We start from the raw sequence: 21,928 nt of genomic DNA on the forward strand, positions 1-21,928 counted from the left end.
TACATAATAAATGAGTACATTATTCGCACAAATCTAGCCTTTTTATATATTTTTGAAGATTTTATACGATATGTTATTATTTATTATAATTATAATTATTCAAAGCTGTTTTATTTAGAGACCAGTGGTTTCGAATTCATCCCATTTAAATTGTAATGGTTCATTTACATCTTCATAGTGTTTGGCCAAGATAGCGTATTCGGCCCAGTAAGCCACTATGTAATCGATCGAGTCAGTGAATTAACCAAGTTATATTTTCTTTCTTATCCTATTTTTTCCAATTGGTTTTGAAAAATTGGAAGTGGACAAGTGAAACTACAATTAAGTTTATCGAAGGGTACAAATCTCAATAGGGTTTGTGAGATTTTAAATATAGACACTTTTGCTGGAATTGCAAGTCGCAAAACAGTACCTGTTTTGGAATTGTAACAGCTCACGTAAACGATCAAACTGTTGCACTTCCATTCTCATAAATGATCTATATTCTTTAAGATCTTGAGTTTCGAATTTGTTCAACACTGTTGCAATTCCTCCTTTCATGTATCTTCAATAGCCACGGTCTTGTCTATATTGGTTTTTTTTTTTTTCATACATATGTTGAATTTTTTCCATTAATGCAAGTATAAGCAAATTACAGTAGCATTTAAAAACTTTCTCTCCCTTTTTCTCTTATTCGCGGGGACATGTTAACATTGCAGAACACAACAGTGTCACCCTGATCAGATGGAATTTAATCACCTACTTGCCGCATCGAAGTAGCTCGGCCGAATACTCTGTAGGTGTAATTGGGCCTTAATTCAGTATCTAAATTGGAAAGTACCTAATTGAAGGTAAGTACACTTCTTGATACAGTTTTGCACAAATTATTCATCATTCTGCTTTTGTTATCGGAGGAATAGTGTTAAATGTGTGAAAAAAGTGGTTAGAAAATAAATAAAAAATTAAATTATGGAATACATGTTTAATAGAGTAAAAAAATATCACTAAACAATACACTTTTATATAAAAAGCTTTAATTCACGATCACTTTAACAAAAAGTATAAGAAATTTTTAAGCTGCTTGAAAGGAATATATTACAATGAAATCAGTAAGTAAAAAATAGAATTTAAAAAAAAACAAGTAAAATGCATATAAATAACTGTATTTTCACTAACATTTTGTATCATTAAATTTGAAAATTGAGACATCCATATTTTAATTATAAAAATTTATCAAGGCTCATTTAGAATGTGTCTGCTATTAAAATATCTCAAATTTAAATAGATAGGTTGCAATAAAAATAGTATGGATATTATATATCATTTCTCGGTAGCCACATTATAAACAAGCGGTTTACTACATGTATAGGATTTGTAAAAATTGTTTACAATAAAAAATTATACCTAACACAATCTAATAATTAAGCTCGTGCCTTTCGAGAAAAAAATCATAATATGTCACAATATTTACAACACAAACACACAAGTTTTTCTGAGATTTATAATATACATTTATACTTTCAAGGCTCTCTTCAGACATTGCCTTTTAGTCCAGATTATAAAAATGTAATTGCAAAAAATATTTATTTTGTATTCGACCATCTGTTATTTAAATTTCATTCCAATTGTGCTAAGCTAGGTCATTTAACTTGCAAAATAGTGACAAAAAAATGGAATACATATGAGTAAAAGAAAATTGGAACATGTAATGGGTAATCCGAAAAGGTAAATATTATAGCTTTAGTGGAGTGTTGCAAAGTGAAAATGGACGGAAACATGGATCCAGGTAAGAGCCGCAATTTTTAGTGAAATATTTCAATAATAAGAATTAAAAGTATTGTATAACTATTATGAGATAATATTGATAATCACTATATTCTATTCGGTGTCTTTAAATCTGATCGTTTTTTTAATAAATCAATTTTTTTATAATCACTAATGTGACAAATGGTTTTCTCCTGAAAAGTACTAGCCTACTAATAATATATTATCGATGAATGTACGCCTAATTATAAACACTTTTATAAATCCGTTAATAATCTATATGCACAATTTATATTATATTTACAAAAAAATATTAAGATACATTGCATTAATTTATATTGAACAAAATTTAAATAGTAACGTACAAATCACTGGACTTGAAGACTATTTCACATTAAATAAAGTTCCGGCATAGATCACTATTTCCCATATAAACTACTGACTGTATATTGTTAACTCTTATAAACCACTTTTAAAATATGTCATAAAACTAGAACTTAGTTTTCTTTTTCCTTCAATGGAGGTGCTGAATGTTGAAGTTATCAATGACTTAAGTAATGTTTGTGGAAGACCTAAACTTTCCCCGCTCCCATAATCCAAAATATTCATGAAGTCTCACGTCAGAATATCGAAGTCAAGCTATAGAAAGTCCACACGGATTTATAATATAACTACACAATAACTGTTATGTTCCATACATGACTGCTGGGCAAATCACTGGATACATCGTGAAATGGAACTAGGAAATTCAGTAGTTTGATAACTTCCTTTGACTAATAGCGCAAGAGGAATCGGCGCATGAGTACCAAAAACTATTTCACCTCAATTTTTTTATATGATCCTATTCAAATTGCTCTAGTGATAAATTGGGCAACTCCGTGCCATATTGCTTAAACCAAAATTATTTAAACAATTTCAAGGAATGTTATTTTTCAAGCGGCCAATTTTTTTCACAATAAAGTTAATATTTTTAGAGATATGAATTTTGAAAGGTTCGAAAATCTCAAATTTGGGCGTGCTGGTCAAAAAAAATTCGTTTTTACCAACCATGTATTTGATGGTTTTAAAAAAATAATCCCAATATATATTCCATTATCCTTAAATTTCACATTCCTGGACACACTCAATTATAGAGAAGAAAAAGACACGATATCTTTGTCCAATAGAGGAATCGCTAAACTAGTTAATTTGGTCCGCTTGTGTGGGAATGCAAAGCCTTTTCTAGTTAATTTTTTTTTAATTTCAAACTTTGTATAAAACTCTTTATAATAAAGAAACGTTACTGACAAGGGAAAAAACTATCATGAATGGTGTCTCAAAATCCCGGTATTCTTGAATGTAATACCATTTTGGAAGAATTGAAAAATAAAATGGTTGACTTCTTGAGAAAAGCTAAATCGTGGCCAACAAATAACATTGTGATACAATGGCTCCAATCCCGTCAATAGTGAAAAAAAAAAAAGAATTTAAAGTTATGCCTTAGATTTCCGACACATTTCACGACTTCTATAAGAACTAATAGAAGTCGTGAACCAATTACCTTACCAGATATCAACGAAAGTAGCGAGAAAGAAAACTAATGAAAATATGTCTAGTCTAGTTTTGGTTCATTCCTAGAGCTGCCTTTTATTTCTCCCGTTTTTATATAGTATTTTGTGAAACACGCGTTTTTTTCTTCAAAAATTTCGAAATTATACTTCCTTGTACAGATCTTTTAGAATACTTCATTAAAAAATAGGTGGAAAAGTTTAAAATGCATACTTCCTGTTATATTCAAATGCAAGCATAATAAAAACAAAAAAATTTCAATTGCAGATTTCTAAAAATTCACTATTCTGACTTATAGTCTAGGAGAAATCGGCGCGTGAGTACCGAAAACTATTCCACCTAAATTTTTTTCATATAAGTGCGTGTGGAATATTGTTTAAATCGAAATTGTTGAAACAATTGCAAGAAATTGTTATTTTTCAGTCGGACAAATTTTTTTATATTTGTTATTGAAATATAAATAAAAATAAAGGTCCTATGACTTTTCACGTTAAAGTTAATATTTTTGTATTTCAATAAAAAAATTTGTCCGGTTGAAAAATAACAATTCCTTGCATTGTTTAAACAATTTCGGTTTAAGCAATTTGCCACAGGGTTGCATTTATATCATCAGTAGGGAATTTGAAGGGGATAGCACAAAAGAATTGAGGTGGAATAGTTTTTGGTACTCGTGCGCCGATTCCTCCTGGACCATTAGTGTAAGGAAGTCTGTTTAATTTCCTAGTTTCATATCACGATGTGTCCAAATTTTTATCAAATCTATGATATATGAAACAATTCCTCATATATTTGACCTTCATTTGTCTAGTCAAATATTGCACATTATTTATAAATTTCGACCCACTTTTGTTTTTTGGCTCAGCATTGTCAACCACAACTTACATTTTTAAAAAATAACAGAACCAAGTTCTGGAAATGAAACTAGATTTAATTGATTGAACTCTAACATTACATATAATACAGAACATTTACAAATAACAAATGAACTAACTAGTCAGATATCATAAGAAATTGCGTTAAACAGATTAAATAAAAATTATCAAACATTAGATTATATTTAAAGCTAGACTTTGCCATTTTCTTACTTGGAATACTAATGAAGTCTACTCATTATTTGTAAGTATTCATTATCATTATATCAAAACGTTCAAACTAGAACTGTTCAATAAAAAATAATTTTCTCAAGTTGATATCACTAAAATTGAAAAGAGAGCAATTTTGAGATTACTAGGGCTTGATATTATTAGAATGCCCCACCAACATTCATGAGAAATACGTTGGGGGACATTTTATATTACTAATAATGAAAATATGTATATAGAATATATAATACAACTGCAATTTATTAATTAACTGGAAATTAAGTAAACTGTAATTTTAAGATATGTAGAAGTCGGGTATAGGTAAATAATAGGATTCGAGAGAAATTTATAAATTACAGTGCTTTCAAAATGATCTACAACATTACAGTATTTTAAAAAGCATCAAATAAAAATGTGTGCTTTAATAATCTGCCTTTTTCTAGATTTTTCTATACCTAAATTTTTAGTGCTCAGGAGTTTTTTGGAAAAATATTCTTTATTTGATAATAATTTTTACAACTTCAAATTCATAGTTACTTTTTTGGATGGTCTATATTATTAAAAAAAATATCATCAACAACTTACAGTCAGTCCATTACATGTTGAAGAAAATTTCTATAAATTTCTACTTAACTAGGCTAACCGGACCGAACAGAAGTGCGCAAAAGGATTTTGCGCCATTGCGAGTATACACTGTCCTTGTCACGTCCCATCAGCGTAGCGAGGCACTCGAATAAAGGAAACTAGCAGCCGCTGGAGGGTAAGTACGCATCCAATCACAGTCACCTGATCATGCGCCATATCACAGTATAACACGCTCAAAAACACAAACATGCTTTTCTCTATTATCTGGTTTTATTTTATTATGTATATAATAACAACGTATAACAAGTATACTACAGCTAGTAACTAAATTAAATAGATAAATCAGACAATATCAAATCAGTTATAATTTTAATCTGCTGTTAACAATTCACACAGAAGAGAAGCCACTGAAACACAAGATATACCGAGGTAAACTAATCAGAATACGTAAAAATATTGAAGAGACCACAGCGAAGTTTGTGTCCCTGATTCGTCACAAAATAAGAGTCTATTTACAAAAATGTAAGATGTATGTATCTTTTCACTAAGTACAATTAAGTAATTAAAAATACTAAAGAAAAAAGGCTCTTGCTGCTATTACTAGGCAATAATGGGTGGTAATCTTAAAAATCATGCTAAAATTAGGACTTTTTCTTGGTATGTTTCAAAAAATAACTGATTTGCTGTCAGCTTTATTGGCAGATATAAAATTCAATGTGTAATCCAGAAGTGTCTAATATACCAGTTATGTTTTAGGATACTTAGTTTTTGTATAAAAAAAATTCAATTCCTTTAGTGACGTTTTTCTTTCAGTTTGAAATCAATGTTTTTCACATTGTATTTCATAGTAACATTTTCAATTTGAAACAATCATGTTTGCTAAAGATGAAATTCCAAAACTCATGGAGTACACATATTAACATTTCTCACTCACAATTACATTAAAGTCTTTTAATACATAAAATCGTGAATTTATATTTTTTGTTTATTTGCAGTGGATAACTTATTCTTTTATAGTTATTTTTTTCCAATTTCTATCATGAAAACATTAATATTGTAATTTAAAAAAAAATCCAATGTGAAATTGCCTTTATATGGATAAAGTTTAGAACATCACTTAGTAACATTTCTTTTTTGACATCAACAATGAGTTTTCTATAACTATCCCTTCAAGGTTAATAATTATTATAGCTCTTTATGAAGGTTCAAAATTTTAATAGATCACATTGAAAGATTCACATATCTCAAAGACAAAGTCTCCTATTCAAAGAAAGTATATTCTTTCCCTAGATTTACTTCTACTTAATGTCTGTTATATATAATTTATGAGTATAAATAGAGTCAACTGAACAGCCCAGAATATTTGTATCAATTTGTGGAAACTGTTTAAAATGTTTGCGGAAAAATTTTATTTCAGTGGGGGGTAAAACACCTGGTAGCTCACTCCACAATCATATGGATAAATGTTTCAACAAATCTTCATTCTCATATCTTAGTAAAAAGTGATCTAAGTTTAGACAATTCTCTATGATAACTTCACCTATATCAAAGACAAAGTCTCTTATTCAAAGAAACTATATTCTTTCCATAGATTTACTTCCACTTAATTGCTCTGTTATATATAATTTATGAATATAAATAGAGTCAACTGAACAGCCCAGAATATTTGTATTCATTTGTGGAAACTGTTTAAAATGTTTGAGGAAAAATTGTATTTCAATGGGGGGTAAAACACTTGATAGCTCTCCATAATTATATGGATAAACGTTTCAACACATCCTCAATATTATATATAATTTGATTTTCTATTAAAATGATTATGATTTAACATGAAAGTTTCTTCTCCTTTATCCTGAAGATGTACACCAGAGATTTTTTGAGCTTATATTAATATGATATTTGCATAGGATCCACATAGAGACATAGAATAATTGTATTTTGTTGTGGAAACTGTGTTCACTGAAATACTATATTAATGGAGGTAAAACGCCAGGTATCTCTCAAAAATCAAATGGATAAAAAAATATCACAAAAAAATTAACCAAAGTGATAATTGGTCATTATAAATTCGTTATTTAGGAGAATTTTCTTCGTTTTCCAAAATATTTCATAATTCTGTGATAAATGTGATTTCAATATTGTCTTTTGTTTGAATAGTTTCTTTCTGATCTTTGACAACAATTTTTAATTAAATAACATTGTTTGAACTATATATGAACAGTTTATTAGTTCATTTCCAATGTCAATTAAATGATTAGAAAATACAGGGTGTTCGGCAGATCGTTGGAAGGGGTCATTTAATATCTTAAATCCAGGTCTTAAAAAACTTTTTATAGATTTTTTTTTAGAAATTTTGTCACTTTCGTAGCTATAAACTTTGTGAATGGCATGGCCAATAAAAATTAAACTGGTAATAATGGTAGTGTTTCACTCTAGCACGCTTATTATTATATATACACCCCACAAAAATTATCGCATCACTGGTATTTTAGGATATTTTTAATACTTAATTTTAGTTTTTTGGGACAATCTGTATATGTATTAACTTAATACATATTTCTGGTTTCTTATCATGGGCAAAAAAATATCACAATTTCTTACAAATTTTTTTAAAAGCATTTCTGTCTTGGAAAATGCATTGAGATCGAGAACTTTCTAAGCAAATTGTGTTATTGTATAGTGAAAATTTAAATTTATTTTGTTAATAATGGATGTGCCTCAACGTTTAACAAAACCTGTGACGAATGAAGAAGCCGCTAGAATCATCGGGATCATACAAGATGGTCGCAGTGAAAGATACGTCGCCGGGGTAATTGGAGCTCAACAAAGCAAAGTTGTTATTTGCTACCAAGAAACAGGGCAGCTAACCAGAAGATCCGGACAAGGCTGCGGAAGGGTGACTTCGGTAGTTAACGGCGTTAAAAATTAGGCATACCACCGCTCGAAGGCTGCAAATAGATCTGTTGGCTGCTCGTAATGTCCAAATAAACCTACAAACAGTTCGAAATATGCTGAGAGAAGCAGGTATACGTGCCAGAGTGCCAGCTAGAGGTCCACGTCTTACCAGAGAACATCGAGTAGCAAGATGAATCAAGATTTTGTCTGTATTCATCAGAAAGGCGTGCCCCAGTATATAGGCGACGTGGTGATCAGGTTAATTTTCAAATTTCAAACTGAAAGCTTTGGTGGTGGCTCCATCATGGTTTGGGGAGGAATTTCTTTCGAGGGTCGCACGGAGTTAGTACCAGTGAATGATGGAAGGCTAGATGCTGATAGGTACATAACCAATATTCTAGAACCCCATGTACTGCCCTATATGCCTCATATCGGTAACAACTCTGTGCTAATGCACGATAATGCTTGACTACACGCTGCTAGGGTGGTTCGGCAGTACTTAGAAGAGGTCGAGATACCCACCTTGAATTGGCCTGCACGTAGCCCGGACCTTAACCGAATAGAGCTTGTCTAGGATGGCAAATTCAGCAACATCCGGCACCAATAAGAACACTAGATGATCTTCAAAATGTTCTTTTCACCATCTGGAAAAACATGCCGCAAGGATAAGTTCAGAACCTGTTTAGAAACCTTCCGAGACTAATGGAAGCTGTAATTAGAGCGAGAGGCGGCAACACACGCTATTAGAAATTAATTGGCTGATTTTAGTTCATTTTTTTTATAGATGTTTTGTACATTTTTTTTTTTGATATTTTCTGTTTTGGTAAATCAAACTTTTTGTCCTCTGTAGATTAAACACATTTAAAATATTTAAAAAATAATGAGTTATGCGATAATTTTTGTGGGGTGTATATTTTTTCTCTTTTACTTTTGGAGTACTACGAGCCCAATTTACACTCTACTGGGCACCAAAACTCGCAAACCCACGCGTCCAGAGACATAGGGCTTTCCAAAGAAGATTTAGCGTAAATGTTTGGGCAGGTGTGATCGGCAACCGGTTAATAGGGCCGCATTATTTACTGGACAATTTGAATGGATAGAACTACTTAGAATTTCTGATGAATGACCTACCTGAGTTAGTGGAAGAAGTATTTCAGGAAGATGCGCGAATTGTATTCCAACATGACGGCTGCCCGGCTCATTGGAGCTTGAATATGAGGGAATTATTGAACAACGCCTTCCCCAACTCGTGGATTGGTAGGGGTGGTCCAATTCCTTGGCCCCCGCGATCGCCCAACCTCACCCCTATCGATTTTATGTGTCTGGGGAAGGGCCAAAGATTTAGTATACACCACAGTTGTCACAAGCCGTGAATAATTAATTCATCGGATTGACGCTGCATTCGAAACAATGAAACAAGAGATGTTGTTGCGGACTACTACAGTGAAAATACGCAAACGATGCAGAGATAACCAATGAGGGGCGCCAATTTGAACAAAATTTAAATCAAATGATGATTTTAAGGTTTCTTTAATTATTTTAATACTTGTATTGATTTTAGGAAAAATCTGTAACTTTACATGAAGTCGAATTTCGTCGAAAAGGTCCCACTACGTAAAAAACTAACTCCAGTTAGAAAAAAGATATCGAAACAAACTACATACCGTTAGAAAGCCAACACTCTAGCGATGTTATTAAAAAATGAGAAGCTTATTATCACCTTTAATTTTTTTTAAATGCAACGCAAAGTTGAAGTTTAAAATCTTTTTTAACTTTTCTTTGGAGTTCGGCGGTCCAACAAGTTAGTTTCTAGCAATAATTCGCGACCAATATTAATTTTTATTGGCCATGCTATTCACAAAGTTTAGAGCTACGAAAGTGACAAAATTTCTAGAAAACTAAAAAAATTCTATAAAAAGTTTTTTTAGAATACTCGGTATAAATATGGTTCTAATTTGATCTCGTCAGAAAAAAATGTGTTTTCAGATATCTCTATCGATGTTTCACACAAGCAGAAAATTCTTATATTTAACTAATACACCAGTTGCATCAAGGTAACAAGATTAATATGCAATCATACTATATTCATTCACTTTTAAATTTCGAATTGAGAAATTCAGTATAGCATATGAAAGATTTTTTGATATGTTTCTTTGAATGAATACTGAAAATGGAATAATGAATACATTGCAATCTAAATCAAAAACTGAACTACTGTTATATCTCTAATGAATTGAAATTGTCATATATAAAAATGAACATTTATCCATATGAATGTGAAGAGCAAACAAGTTTTTTACCCCCACCAAAATACAACTCCGCAAATATTTTAATCAGTTTCCACAAATGGATACAAATATTCTGGGCTGTTCAGTTGACTCTATTTATATTCATAAATTATATATAACAGAGCAATTAAGTGGAAGTAAATCTATGGAAAGAATATAGTTTCTTTGAATAAGAGACTTTGTCTTTGATATAGGTGAAGTTATCATAGAGAATTGTCTAAACTTAGATCGCTTTTTACTAAGATATGAGAATGAAGATTTGTTGAAACTTTTATCCATATGATTGTGGAGAGAGCTACCAGGTGTTTTACCCCCCACTGAAATAAAATTTTTCCGCAAACATTTTAAACAGTTTCCACAAATGGATACAAATATTCTGGGCTGTTCAGTTGACTCTATACTCATAAATTATACATAACAGAGACATTAAGTAGAAGTAAATCTAGGGAAAGAATATACTTTCTTTGAATAGGAGACTTTGTCTTTGAGATATGTGAATCTTTCAATGTGATCTATTAAAATTTTGAACCTTTATAAAGAGCTATAATAATTGTTAACCCTGAAGGGATAGTTATAGAAAACTCATTGTTGATGTCAAAAAAGAAATGTTACTAAGTGATGTTCTAAACTTTATCCATATAAAGAAAATCTCACATTTTTTAAAAATTACTATATTAATATTTTCATAATAGAAATATAAAAAAATAACTATAATAAAAACGTTCTTTATTAAACTAAGAGAAAAAATTTAGAAAATTTATTGAAGATAAGGTTACATATGGGCCTTTAACATATGAGATATAACAGCAGTTTGGATTTTGAAAGTTTTTTTCCACTGAAATGATTATAGGGATTTTTTTAATTAAATCAGAAAACTCATGTTACAAATATTCATAGACTCACATATCTACAAAACTAACTTAGCAAGTGTGTAAGTTAAAGGTGGAATTATACAGGAATGCTTATGTTATATAATAGATCAGAAAGAAAGTATTCAAACAGAAGACAATGTTGAAATCACACCCATCAGAGACTTACGAAAAGTCTCATATTTTGCGATAACGAATTTATAGCGATCAATTATTGGTAATATTCTTACATCGATTTGATTGTTGAGATCTATCTGGTGTTTTATCTCATTAAAATTAAATTTTTCAATGAACAGAAAAACCTCACTTTAAGAGTTTCCATATTATTGTTACCTTCATCCAACTTCATCAATTAGCAACATAAAAAGTTTCTTAAAAATGTGAAATAATACTGTACCTGATACCAACACTTTTATAGGTTCTTATATACGGTTACAGGTTATATATTTTCTAATTATTTAATTAGAAATTATTTTCAAAGATCTAAATATGTTAACTTTTATAATTCACTGTGGGTTCTAACAATGTTGTTAGTGAGTGAGAATTGCAATTATAATTATGATCTAGTAAAAAATGAACAATATAACCCTTACAACATAACATATGAAATGGAACGAACGGCTGTGAAATGTGACAGATAAAATATATTTAAATATATCAGACCTCATACATTTATTAAATTAAGAACTGTAGTTGTATCCATTCATAAGTTTTTGTGTTTACATATTTAGGTGCAAAAAGTAACTTCTCTTTAACACATAGGAACTTTTAAGCATTCAAAATCCTCTAAATATTGTAAAAAATAACTCGAAGCATCGTAAAAACGTTAAAAAAATAATTATTTATTAGACAGCAGCACAAACCTTTTGGAATTGACTTTTGGTTTTAGACCAAACAAATATACTAGAGAAAATAACTTTCACTTTAGTTTAAAAGCTACACAATCAAATAAAAAATTCAATTTCATATACTTATTTGTTCAATTGAATTTAATCTTGTGTTTTTGTTTGGTCAATTATTTTGGTTAGCGAAAAGCATGCATGTGAACTTATGCTTGGAATCAGGGCGCCAAGGTTCTAGGCAGCAGAGGATCAGGTGACCGTTGAGGTCAGCAAGTTGAATTTTCATCCCCTCCTAATGTATAAGCAACGTTTTCCAGTTTTTGTGCCAGATGTTGACGCCGGCAATTAAGATCTGTGCTAAATGCTTCTAGAATCTGAAATTATGAAAGTTCGTGAATTGTAAGTCATTTTCCTGAAATTTATCAATAGCCACTTAACTCTTCTTCATCATAAATATTAAGTAGCAGATAGAATAAAACAAGAAAAAATTCCAAATAAATAAATTATTAACCAGTATCCAGTCCAATAATAATTATATCTGGGTAACAGACATTTAAGAAGACATTATATAGATTAAACGGAAAACTATTTGAAAATTCAATAATGGTTTAACTGTCTATAGTTATTTTCAGGTAAACACTATGTTCTTAGAAAAAAACTTAATATTAATATACTCACTGGTTCTCTATATTTAGTAACATATATGTAAAGTTCTTTTAAAGCCGCTACGGTATCGAATTCCTCTGCTTGTTGTGCAGATAATTGCTGCATAGCAGATCCCATTTCTTGATCTGTTATTACTGGCAACATAGCAACATCATTATAGAACTGAGAAACCATTTCTCTATACCTTGGTATATCCTGAAAATGTAGCAAATCTACTAGAATTATAGCTTTTCTTTTGCGAATGATGTGATTTTTTTCCAAATTGAGCTGATGTTATCAACTTACTGTACTCACTTTGATATGGTGGGTCAAATGGAATGACAAATTGAGACATTCAGTTCAGTAAAACAAAAGTTAGTGTGGTGAGGTAAATACCTATCTCAATACATCTGATTTGAGTAAAATTAAATGGGAAGTAGAAATGAATAAGCTACACTTAAAGGAGTTCAAATTATCTTAGATTTCATGCAGAAGGAATGCAACTAATGTGAACTAAATATTAAATTAACAAATTCAATTAAAATATACTCATTCTTTTATTACAAAAATTGTAACTGCCTATGCTACGGTCCATCAAAATGATCTTTAGCCTGACTCATACCGAATACACAAAAAAATAATAAAAACGTTAGGAAATCAAAAGGTAATGGCTACTATTACTTTTTCATGTGCGTCAATATTTCAATAACTTACGATATTATTTTAAATATTTGTAATTAATGTTATTTCGTCAATAAAAGACACTTTATGGATAAAGTTACATTAACAGTAAAAAGAAAACTGATATAACAGTAGCTCAAAAAAAAGATTGTTAGTCATTATCACTTTCCAAAATAATTAGGTTCTAATAAGGTATCCCAAAAAACATAAATGTCATTACTTGTTTGTGTTTTTAATTGACGTCAGGGGAAGATCAAAACGACTGTATATAATTAAGCTTAGTGGGAACAGTGAAATTACCTTGGCAAACAGTAATTTATTGGATGGCGAGTCTTTTCCTAATCTATGTTCAGTAGTAGAGCAAGAATCCATAAACGTCTGGGCAATAACAGACAGACAAGAATCTAAAGTTGTAGTTTTGTTGATATCGAAAATGAAATCGGGATTTTTAATAAAGTTAACCCAAAACCTCAGAGGAAGACTGTTGGATTTCCAAGCATGTACCACTTCTGGATCTTGAATGCCATGTTTTCTAGCAGCATCATCTAGTAAGTCAAACAACCATTTTACTGCCGGAGGCAAAGCTTCGTTCACAGTTAGAATTGTCATAAAGAAATCGTCGACAAATTTCTGAATAGTGCCCTTCGTAGATAATAGCCTTGTTAAAAATATTTCTGGAATAGCTTTATGAGTTCTTTCGACCATTTTGTTATTAGGGAATTGGTGATCATCGATGGGCTTGATCAAGTGATATATTCTTGGGTTATTAGCTGCTTCGATATCACCATTTGTTGTTATAATAGGTGAGTGAGAATTATTCAGATACATTCCAGTGACACAGTTATGGCAGGGTTGTTTACAATTGTTAAAACTATCATTTTGTCTCGATATTAAAGACATTACAGCACTTTCTTTAACTCCATAATGAGCTAAAGTATTCAGTTTTTTCCAACCACATATCGTTTTCGTTGTCAAATCTTCATCTTGTAAAGTTAAATGGCCCCCTCTTCCATGTCTCCACTCTAAATCTACCTCATAGATCGAGGGTCTTAATGAAAAAGGAGTGTTTTTGAAAAGGGCGTCTAGTATTTTCGATTTTACTTGACTGATAGTATCACAATCTAAAACTTTGCATTGAATTTTTTCGTCAAGATCGTCTTGGACAATGTGCAATGTCTGAAATAAAGGCTACTTTTAATTCCTAAATAAGACAATACATAAAATATAGTAAGAATTATGAAAAAAAATATGAAGGTATTTAAAAGAAGAGTAGAGATGATTTTGTATATTTATGTATATTTTTTCAAGTTAACTACTAGCAAATAATTTTTTTTGTCTTACCACAACACTGTATTCTACATTTTCTCTTAAAAGTCTTTCCTCGGATAATGAGTATCTGGCATCATGAGTAATTGCATCAACTAGCCCTTTTTCTATTTGATGTTTGATAGCTTTAAATAACAAAAAGAGCGAAGAGCCAGCATATTCTTTCAGATAGTGATACATACACAAAGCCATCCAATTTGTTAACATTTTTTCTACAACGCTTTCAGTTCGTCTTAACATCAATTGTGGATGTTTTGTATTTACAGATTTTTCGATTAAACGTAATAATAAACTTTTTAGAATATCTGTTGCATATTCCATTTTCCCCATTAAAACTACCATTAGTAAGGACGCTACGTTAACTCTGAAAAAACATTATTACCTGTATCTCTCCAGTTAATTAATGTTATGAAGTATTAATTGTGTTGAATTCATATTATAAAGAGGAATATCCAAATATAGAGTGCATACTTACTTATTTCTAATATTAAAAGACTTTTGAGACTCCAATATATCTATAAATGTAAGTATAAAGTGTTTATTATTTATCAATTGCTCAAATTGTAGCATCGCTGTATCATAATTTGTTCTAGGACCATTTAATCGTACCTAAAAATGGAAAAAAATTACTAATGTATGGTCCAGTGTTTTCATCTTTTTTGTAGTTATTATTGTAGATAAAATTCTCAATAAATCAATTTTTTTCAATTAATTACCTTGGGTGCGTTCAAAATAGGATGATCGCTGACGCCAGGAAAGAATACTTTCATTATGTAACTGGTGTGGTCTAAAGTGGGTATACCAGAATTTTCTAAATCGGCAGTTAGATCAGTCATATCAGTTTGGAGTTCAGCAAACGCTAAAAGCATATTTATTCCTAACATTTCATTTATTAATTTTGAACTAGAGTGACTTAAATCTAGCTTAAAAGGAAAAATTTATATCAAATAAGCAGCTTTCAAAGCATAGTTGAAAACTAATGAATAATTAAAAGATAGCTTTCATATTTGCATTTTGAAACACATAGCTAATTTTTGTGTATAAACATTTTTATTTTTATTTTCAGAAAAAAAATTGTTATGTATTGTTAAGGAATAAAAAATATGTTAGGAACTGGTAACATCGGAATATTTTTGTTAAAAAAATTATGACCATAAATTTAGTCAATAAAGAATCTTGAAAAAGTCGAACAGTAAAAAATATTATGGATATTTTAATAAACTTCATTAAGATGTAGAATTAATGAAATCTGAAAAAATAGAAAGTAGATTATAGTGTCAAGAAAATGTAATATTTGACATTTCACATTTTTTAAAGCTGATTATGTGATATTATTATTAATTTTGGCAAATAACTTACCTAATTTACATTCAGATCTAACGTTACTCTCTAGAGTATCCATTTGGATCTGTATCCTTTTATATTCTCTTTCAGCTTGAGTGGATTTTCTTCGGTAAACAAATAGTACAGCAACAAAGAACAAAATAAATAATATCGTCCCGACTGCAATCATAATGATTGCTTCAGGTGGAAATGTGAAAGACTTGAAAATATCATATTGCAAATATCCAATAGGGAATCTTAAACTTTTTCCTACTCTAACTACTACTAATGGAAGGTTGTTTTCAGTCTAAAATATGAAGTGAAAACTGGTTAATTCTTAAGCAGAACTGATAAATATTATTTACCTTGAAGCCATTTTCGTCAGTCCCTGGAGGCTGATGTTCTGGTGGAACACAAACAAGTTGTATCATTGCCAGGCCTGTGACATTACATGACTTAGTACCAATTGTAACAACAACGTCAGACTCTTCACTAGCTGCGTTCAAATTTTCCCCTTCTATCACTAGCCTATCACCCTGATATAACTTAATTTGATTGGGAAACTGGAAAAATTTTGGATCTTCTACGTACATCAGTTGAGATCTTAGGTTTGGAAAATGCTTTTCCAAGTCTCTAACAGAAAGTACGTTATCCATGATAAATCCTATCCTCAAATTCAGTTTAGGTTCTTTCATCTAAAAGAAAAGTTGTAGTTATATCAAACCAAAAAATAAAGTTCTATGCTGACATACCTTTATAGCTGCAGGTTTTCTTACAGATCTTGGTCGTCTATTGCTATAAATACTAAACTGCTTATTAACTGGAGGACTAGGACATTCCATCTGTGTACTGCTTAGTACAGAGCACAATGTTCTATTAATGGGAACATTAGGTTCTTCCACTGAATAAACTTCCATTTCTGGCTTCTGAATACTATCTAAATTTGTACCGTGTACAAAGATCATTTTTCCTCCAGACATAAAACTGTTCAATGGTTTTATTTCCATAATAGTAGGATCTTGTGTATAATTGAACGGATTGCCTTCTAAAGTTCTGTTAGCGCCATCTATACTGAGTGTTAATCTAACAATATTTGTTGGTTTGTGAGATCTAGATGTTATGCAAGTAAGTCTTCCACTAGATGCTTGAGTTATATTTACTTGACACACATACTCGTCTAAGTATGCTGTTATTTCTGAGCCTACATTTAAATATTGTCCTGTAATAGCTAACTGGGTACCTCCAGATTGCGGTCCGATTGACGGAAATATACCAGATAACCTTATATCTTTGTAACTAAACTCTACTGAGGATTTTGTGTATCCAGCTTCATTTCCTACTCGAATTGGGGCAGTCATTTCAACCCCAGAAGGCCCTGTGACGCACTGAATACGAACAGAAACTTCATAATTAACTAATTCGCAAGGAATGGCACCTATTTTAATTTTCCCTTGAACATCTTCTTTTTTAAGTCCGAGATTACTACCCTCAATAGTTACTAAAGTGCCACCTTCGATAGGACCACTTAATGGTTTGATCATATCAATTCTAGGTCTTGGGCATTCAATATGAGGAGTATGTTGACATGATTCTGAATATTGACAAGAATTACCGCACCAAGTGCAATTATATTTTGAGTTTCTGGTCACACACAGCGAACAGTCTGCATGTTCTCTGTGAGATCCTAGTATATCACATTTGTACAGAGTTACATTAATCGAATCTACGTGATGTTTGTGATTCCACACAACTTTCACACTTGCCTCATATTCCCCTTCATTGGCTTCATATGAGTACTGAAAAAGAGAATTAATATAAAAATATGTGTTATTTGAATCAAAGAAAATCAGCTGATTTAAGACATTTTCGTAAAGGTTGAGATTTTACTTACTGTTGTTTTATCGCAGACAATATTTTTGCCTTCTACTGTAGCTGGAACAAGCATGGTAGCACCTTCTATGACTATTATACACTGAAAACCAGTGTGTACGGGTGATGGTTCAGGAAGATTAATAACTTCAAAGACAATTTTTTTCAAAACGTTGTTCGGCAACAAAATCACCTCGCTTTTTCGTTTAAACTGGGGACAAAAGGCAAATCCGTGTCGATTTAGACGAGTGGGATTCTAGAAAACAAATAAAATTACCATTCAAATGATTGGTCCGATTTTCATAACAATATTTTCAGTATGATTTGAATGTACTTACGTTTTCTCCACTAATAATACTTCTTTGACACATGGATATATTATGAGTACATTTATTCTCATAAACACACCAGTTACATGCCCATTTTGATCGAACACATTCTCCACAAGTGGTGTGTTTTCCACAATCGTAATAAGCAAAATTCCTAGACACGAAGTCTTTGTTAGTTTCTGATGACCTAACACTGAGCGGTACCAATACGTGGTCCATTTTTGGAGGTATCCTTGGACGTCTGGATATTTCAGGAGTGAAGCAAGACAGACCATTTTCTGTCATTTCTGCATCTATAGGTTCTGCATTACCAAACACGCATTTATACTTAGCACCTGGAGGAAGTGCAGGAAGGGTTCTGATAGTAAGGCGTACATTTGTCATTTGATTGATGGGTATTCTTTCGGGAAATACTTGTTCAAAATCTATACATTGCTGTCCTGTTCCTAAAGATACCCAACGGGGAGCACTGTGGGATGCTTTTTGACAGGCACTACGAACTGTACATCTATAATAAAAATAATAATAAGCATGATAATTGACACATTACAATATGATAATAAATTTGTATTAACATTTCAAATCAAGATAGAAGGGAGAAATGAAAAAAGTTTTTAATGAAGACACAGATAAAAACAAATATAAATGGTTAGCAAATGGAAAAGAATAAAATTTCGAAAATGTTAACCAATTTGATTCTCCGTGCGTAACTTAATATCTACAAATCTACAAGAAAATGGGATGAATAAGAGAATACTGAAAAGTAACAGAACGGTGAGATCACTATCAAAAATACTGAAAGCAAAAAACCTTCCAAGGGCAGTCAAAATCAGAAAGTTTGAAACAATGAGTTCACCAGTTCTTTATATATCATAAACATGGACAATGACAAAGAAATATGAGATTAAACTTTAATTATGGTAAAGAAAAATACCTTAAAAATATATGGTTATGTCAAAATGACAAAAGGTATTTGAGAACAAGAGCCTGGAAATAACACATATATTTAGAGCAAAATAGTCAAATACTTAGAACTTACTGTTAGAATGTCACAGCAGAGAATTGTGTGAATGGTACTGGAAAGTTGGAAAAGAGGACACTCAAAGAAGTTAAGCGGGATATATATGTGCCATGATGTAAAGACTACAAGGTGTGCTATAGTGCACCAGCTGGGAAGTAGCCAATGAGAATTCGCTCCCAAAACGACGCGCCAATTTGAAACATTTGAATTGAATACATGATGTAAAGACTACAAGGTGTGCTATAGCGCACCAGCTGGGAAGTAGCCGATGAGAATTCGCTCCCAAAGATATGCGCAGAACGAGTCGAAAATGAGCCCTCGGGAAGAACACACCTAGTCTTTACATCATGATATGTGGTAGGAATGGAGAAATATATATAGCCAAGTACCAAAGTAGTGGAGAAGAATAGTGAAAATTTGATTCTGATAATCAATTTGGATGAGTTGATTTGGTTAGTGGACTGTATGTTGGTGTGATGTAATATTATGATTGATGGATTTGAATTAATCATATGAGTAAAACTAAACTAATTTTTCAACTTCACCTTCTATCTTCTAGAACTTTCTTTATACAACTACTTCCTTTTCACTCGGTGACATTATAAAAAAATTACCTTTCAACATACATTATAAACGATGCACCCTCATAATAAATTATATGAAATAAACTTAAGACAAATGAAAATGTTTTTATGATTTCCAGAAAGGAGCAAATTGCAAATTTACTTGGATTAGCTACAAATAATGTAAAGTAATCCATTTTATACAAAAATGTTGAAGAGAAACTCCCTTTCTGATTTGTTTCTGATTATGATTAAAACTGATAAGATGCAATAAAAAAATAATCATTTCCATAAAAGAAAAATATATGTGATTTATATATCACCGAATATAGCTTTGTGGTTCGGTGTAATTACATTATTTGAGAGGTACATTAATACTCAAGTTACGAAATCATCTATTGAAACTAGAGCTTTGTATTATGTAATGTATACTAACCTCTTTTCTAGAGAGCACCAACCACAATATGGATCCTTAGATTCCAAACACGATGAACAATTAGTATATGTACTACAATGTTCTACATTTATTTTTGATACCTGAAAAACAAATTTTGTCACATATTTTACAGTTATATAGTCCAATTCTATTCTAGTTTCAATATTTGTTCTTACCGTAAACTCTTATAATCCATAAAAATCAATGGCATCCTTGTATACAAAACAATTAAATTTACTATATGGAAAGTAATAATTAGTATTCTTGAGAACTATTAGTTAATTTCTAACAAAAATGAACGCAGAAATCGTGTTTCGTGAACCATTGGGTACGACAACGGCGAACAAACAGAATGAGGGTTGCAGCGTTTGAAATAATCACTAGAGGCGCAGTTGTGGAATGACGTTATGTCAAATGTCATTATTTATTGGACACTTTATCTATACTGCGCATGCTTCATGCGCGCAAAAGATGCTCAGAACTGAAGCGCCCAGAGGAGAGAGAAGGATACACTATTTGTTTCACTTAGTCGGAACACCTTTTACTTATAGAATCTATCCATAAAGGAGTATTACATATGTGGTTTTAATTATGGAAGTTAGGGACATGGAGAACAATATGTGTATATAGGTCTTCATCATTCAGTGTCAATATTATATTTTGATAAAGACTTAAAGAAAAGTCGAAACGTCAAAATTTGATTCTGATAAACAATTTGGATAAGTTGATTTGGTTAGTGGACTGTATGTTGGTGTGATGTAATATTATGATTGATTGATTTAAATTAATCATATGAGTAAAACTAAACTAATGTTTTATCTTCACCCTCTACCTTCTAGAACTTTCCTTATACAACTACTTCCTTTTCACTCGCTGAAAAAAGTTTTGTACGCATGCGCCAATTTGCACAATAAGCAAAATGGCGATGTTTTTAAACAAAAAGTGTGTATAAATGTGGCATAAGGTGATTTGTTAGTTGAAACTGTTTTGTTTTAATTATTTTATAATAGTTAGGGAATAGTGTTGAGATTAAATAGATAAGTTAGTGTGTAAGAAGTTAATAGACTTTAAAAATTGTATTGGTACGAGAAGAATTCTTATTATAATATCTACTTACATAATTGAAGATAAAAACTATTTGAATACAGATTCAAATTGCAGCAATGAATAAAGGGAAACATGGAGGTGTCTACTGTGCATTCAGAAATAGCAGTAGCACAGGACATGAAGATAAACACCTAAGCTTTTTCAGGTTCCCGAAGGATATTAACAGGTTTGTAATAACTAAACCAACTCACTTTGTTATTTAAAATTGGTAATGCATTTATGTGTTGCAGGTGTAAATGATTTAAGAAATCGTCCACAACAACATGCTGTTCCTGAAGCAATCGAAATAAGGGACCCAAAAAGAAGAAAATTAGATTCTTCTATCCAGATAACAAGTACTGGTATATCTGGACTTGGTAATATTTGTCTAATATCTATTGAAAATGATACTAATTACTACAGTTTTTTAGATTGTGATCCCAGGCCATCGACATCGACAACAGATCCAGTTATTGAAACATTTCTATGACCTTCATTACAGCAGGGTATTCAAATAGAAGAATATTTTAAGTTATAATACACCGAGAAAGAGCAAATTAAGAATGAAGATTACTGCACTGAGCATAAATTTAAGGAGTTCAACCCCAAAAAATAAATTTTTGTCACGCAAACAAATCTTAACATAATTTAAGTGTTTATTAAAAAAATTACTACCACCAGCATTTGCTAAGTTTGTGGAAATGCAGGCAAATCTTCATATGAGAATGCCAAAATAGAGAAGTTATTCTGATGAATTTAAACAATTGTGCTTGTCATTGTATATTGTAAGCCCTAAA

The 21,928-nt window shown here is 31.1% G+C and overlaps 1 protein-coding gene across 1 annotated transcript in view; it reads right to left on the reverse strand.

Moving 5' to 3' along the window:
- Positions 1-947: 947 nt before the first annotated feature.
- Positions 948-21,928, reverse strand: part of LOC130450716 (plexin-B) — a 165,501-nt gene continuing 144,520 nt past the window's right edge. The window contains exons 3-14 of the mRNA XM_056789299.1: positions 20,046-20,146; positions 18,035-18,533; positions 17,719-17,952; positions 16,580-17,623; positions 16,193-16,522; positions 15,864-16,134; positions 15,221-15,363; positions 14,980-15,113; positions 14,520-14,868; positions 13,479-14,354; positions 12,531-12,713; positions 948-12,226 (exon numbers count right to left, since the gene is read on the reverse strand). Coding sequence (XP_056645277.1) covers positions 12,119-12,226; positions 12,531-12,713; positions 13,479-14,354; positions 14,520-14,868; positions 14,980-15,113; positions 15,221-15,363; positions 15,864-16,134; positions 16,193-16,522; positions 16,580-17,623; positions 17,719-17,952; positions 18,035-18,533; positions 20,046-20,146 — 4,272 coding nt within the window. The 3' untranslated portion in view covers positions 948-12,118. The remainder of the gene's footprint in view (positions 12,227-12,530; positions 12,714-13,478; positions 14,355-14,519; positions 14,869-14,979; positions 15,114-15,220; positions 15,364-15,863; positions 16,135-16,192; positions 16,523-16,579; positions 17,624-17,718; positions 17,953-18,034; positions 18,534-20,045; positions 20,147-21,928) is intronic.

This window comes from Diorhabda sublineata, chromosome X (genome assembly GCF_026230105.1).
Source record: "Diorhabda sublineata isolate icDioSubl1.1 chromosome X, icDioSubl1.1, whole genome shotgun sequence".
Taxonomy (NCBI): Eukaryota; Metazoa; Arthropoda; class Insecta; order Coleoptera; family Chrysomelidae; genus Diorhabda; species Diorhabda sublineata.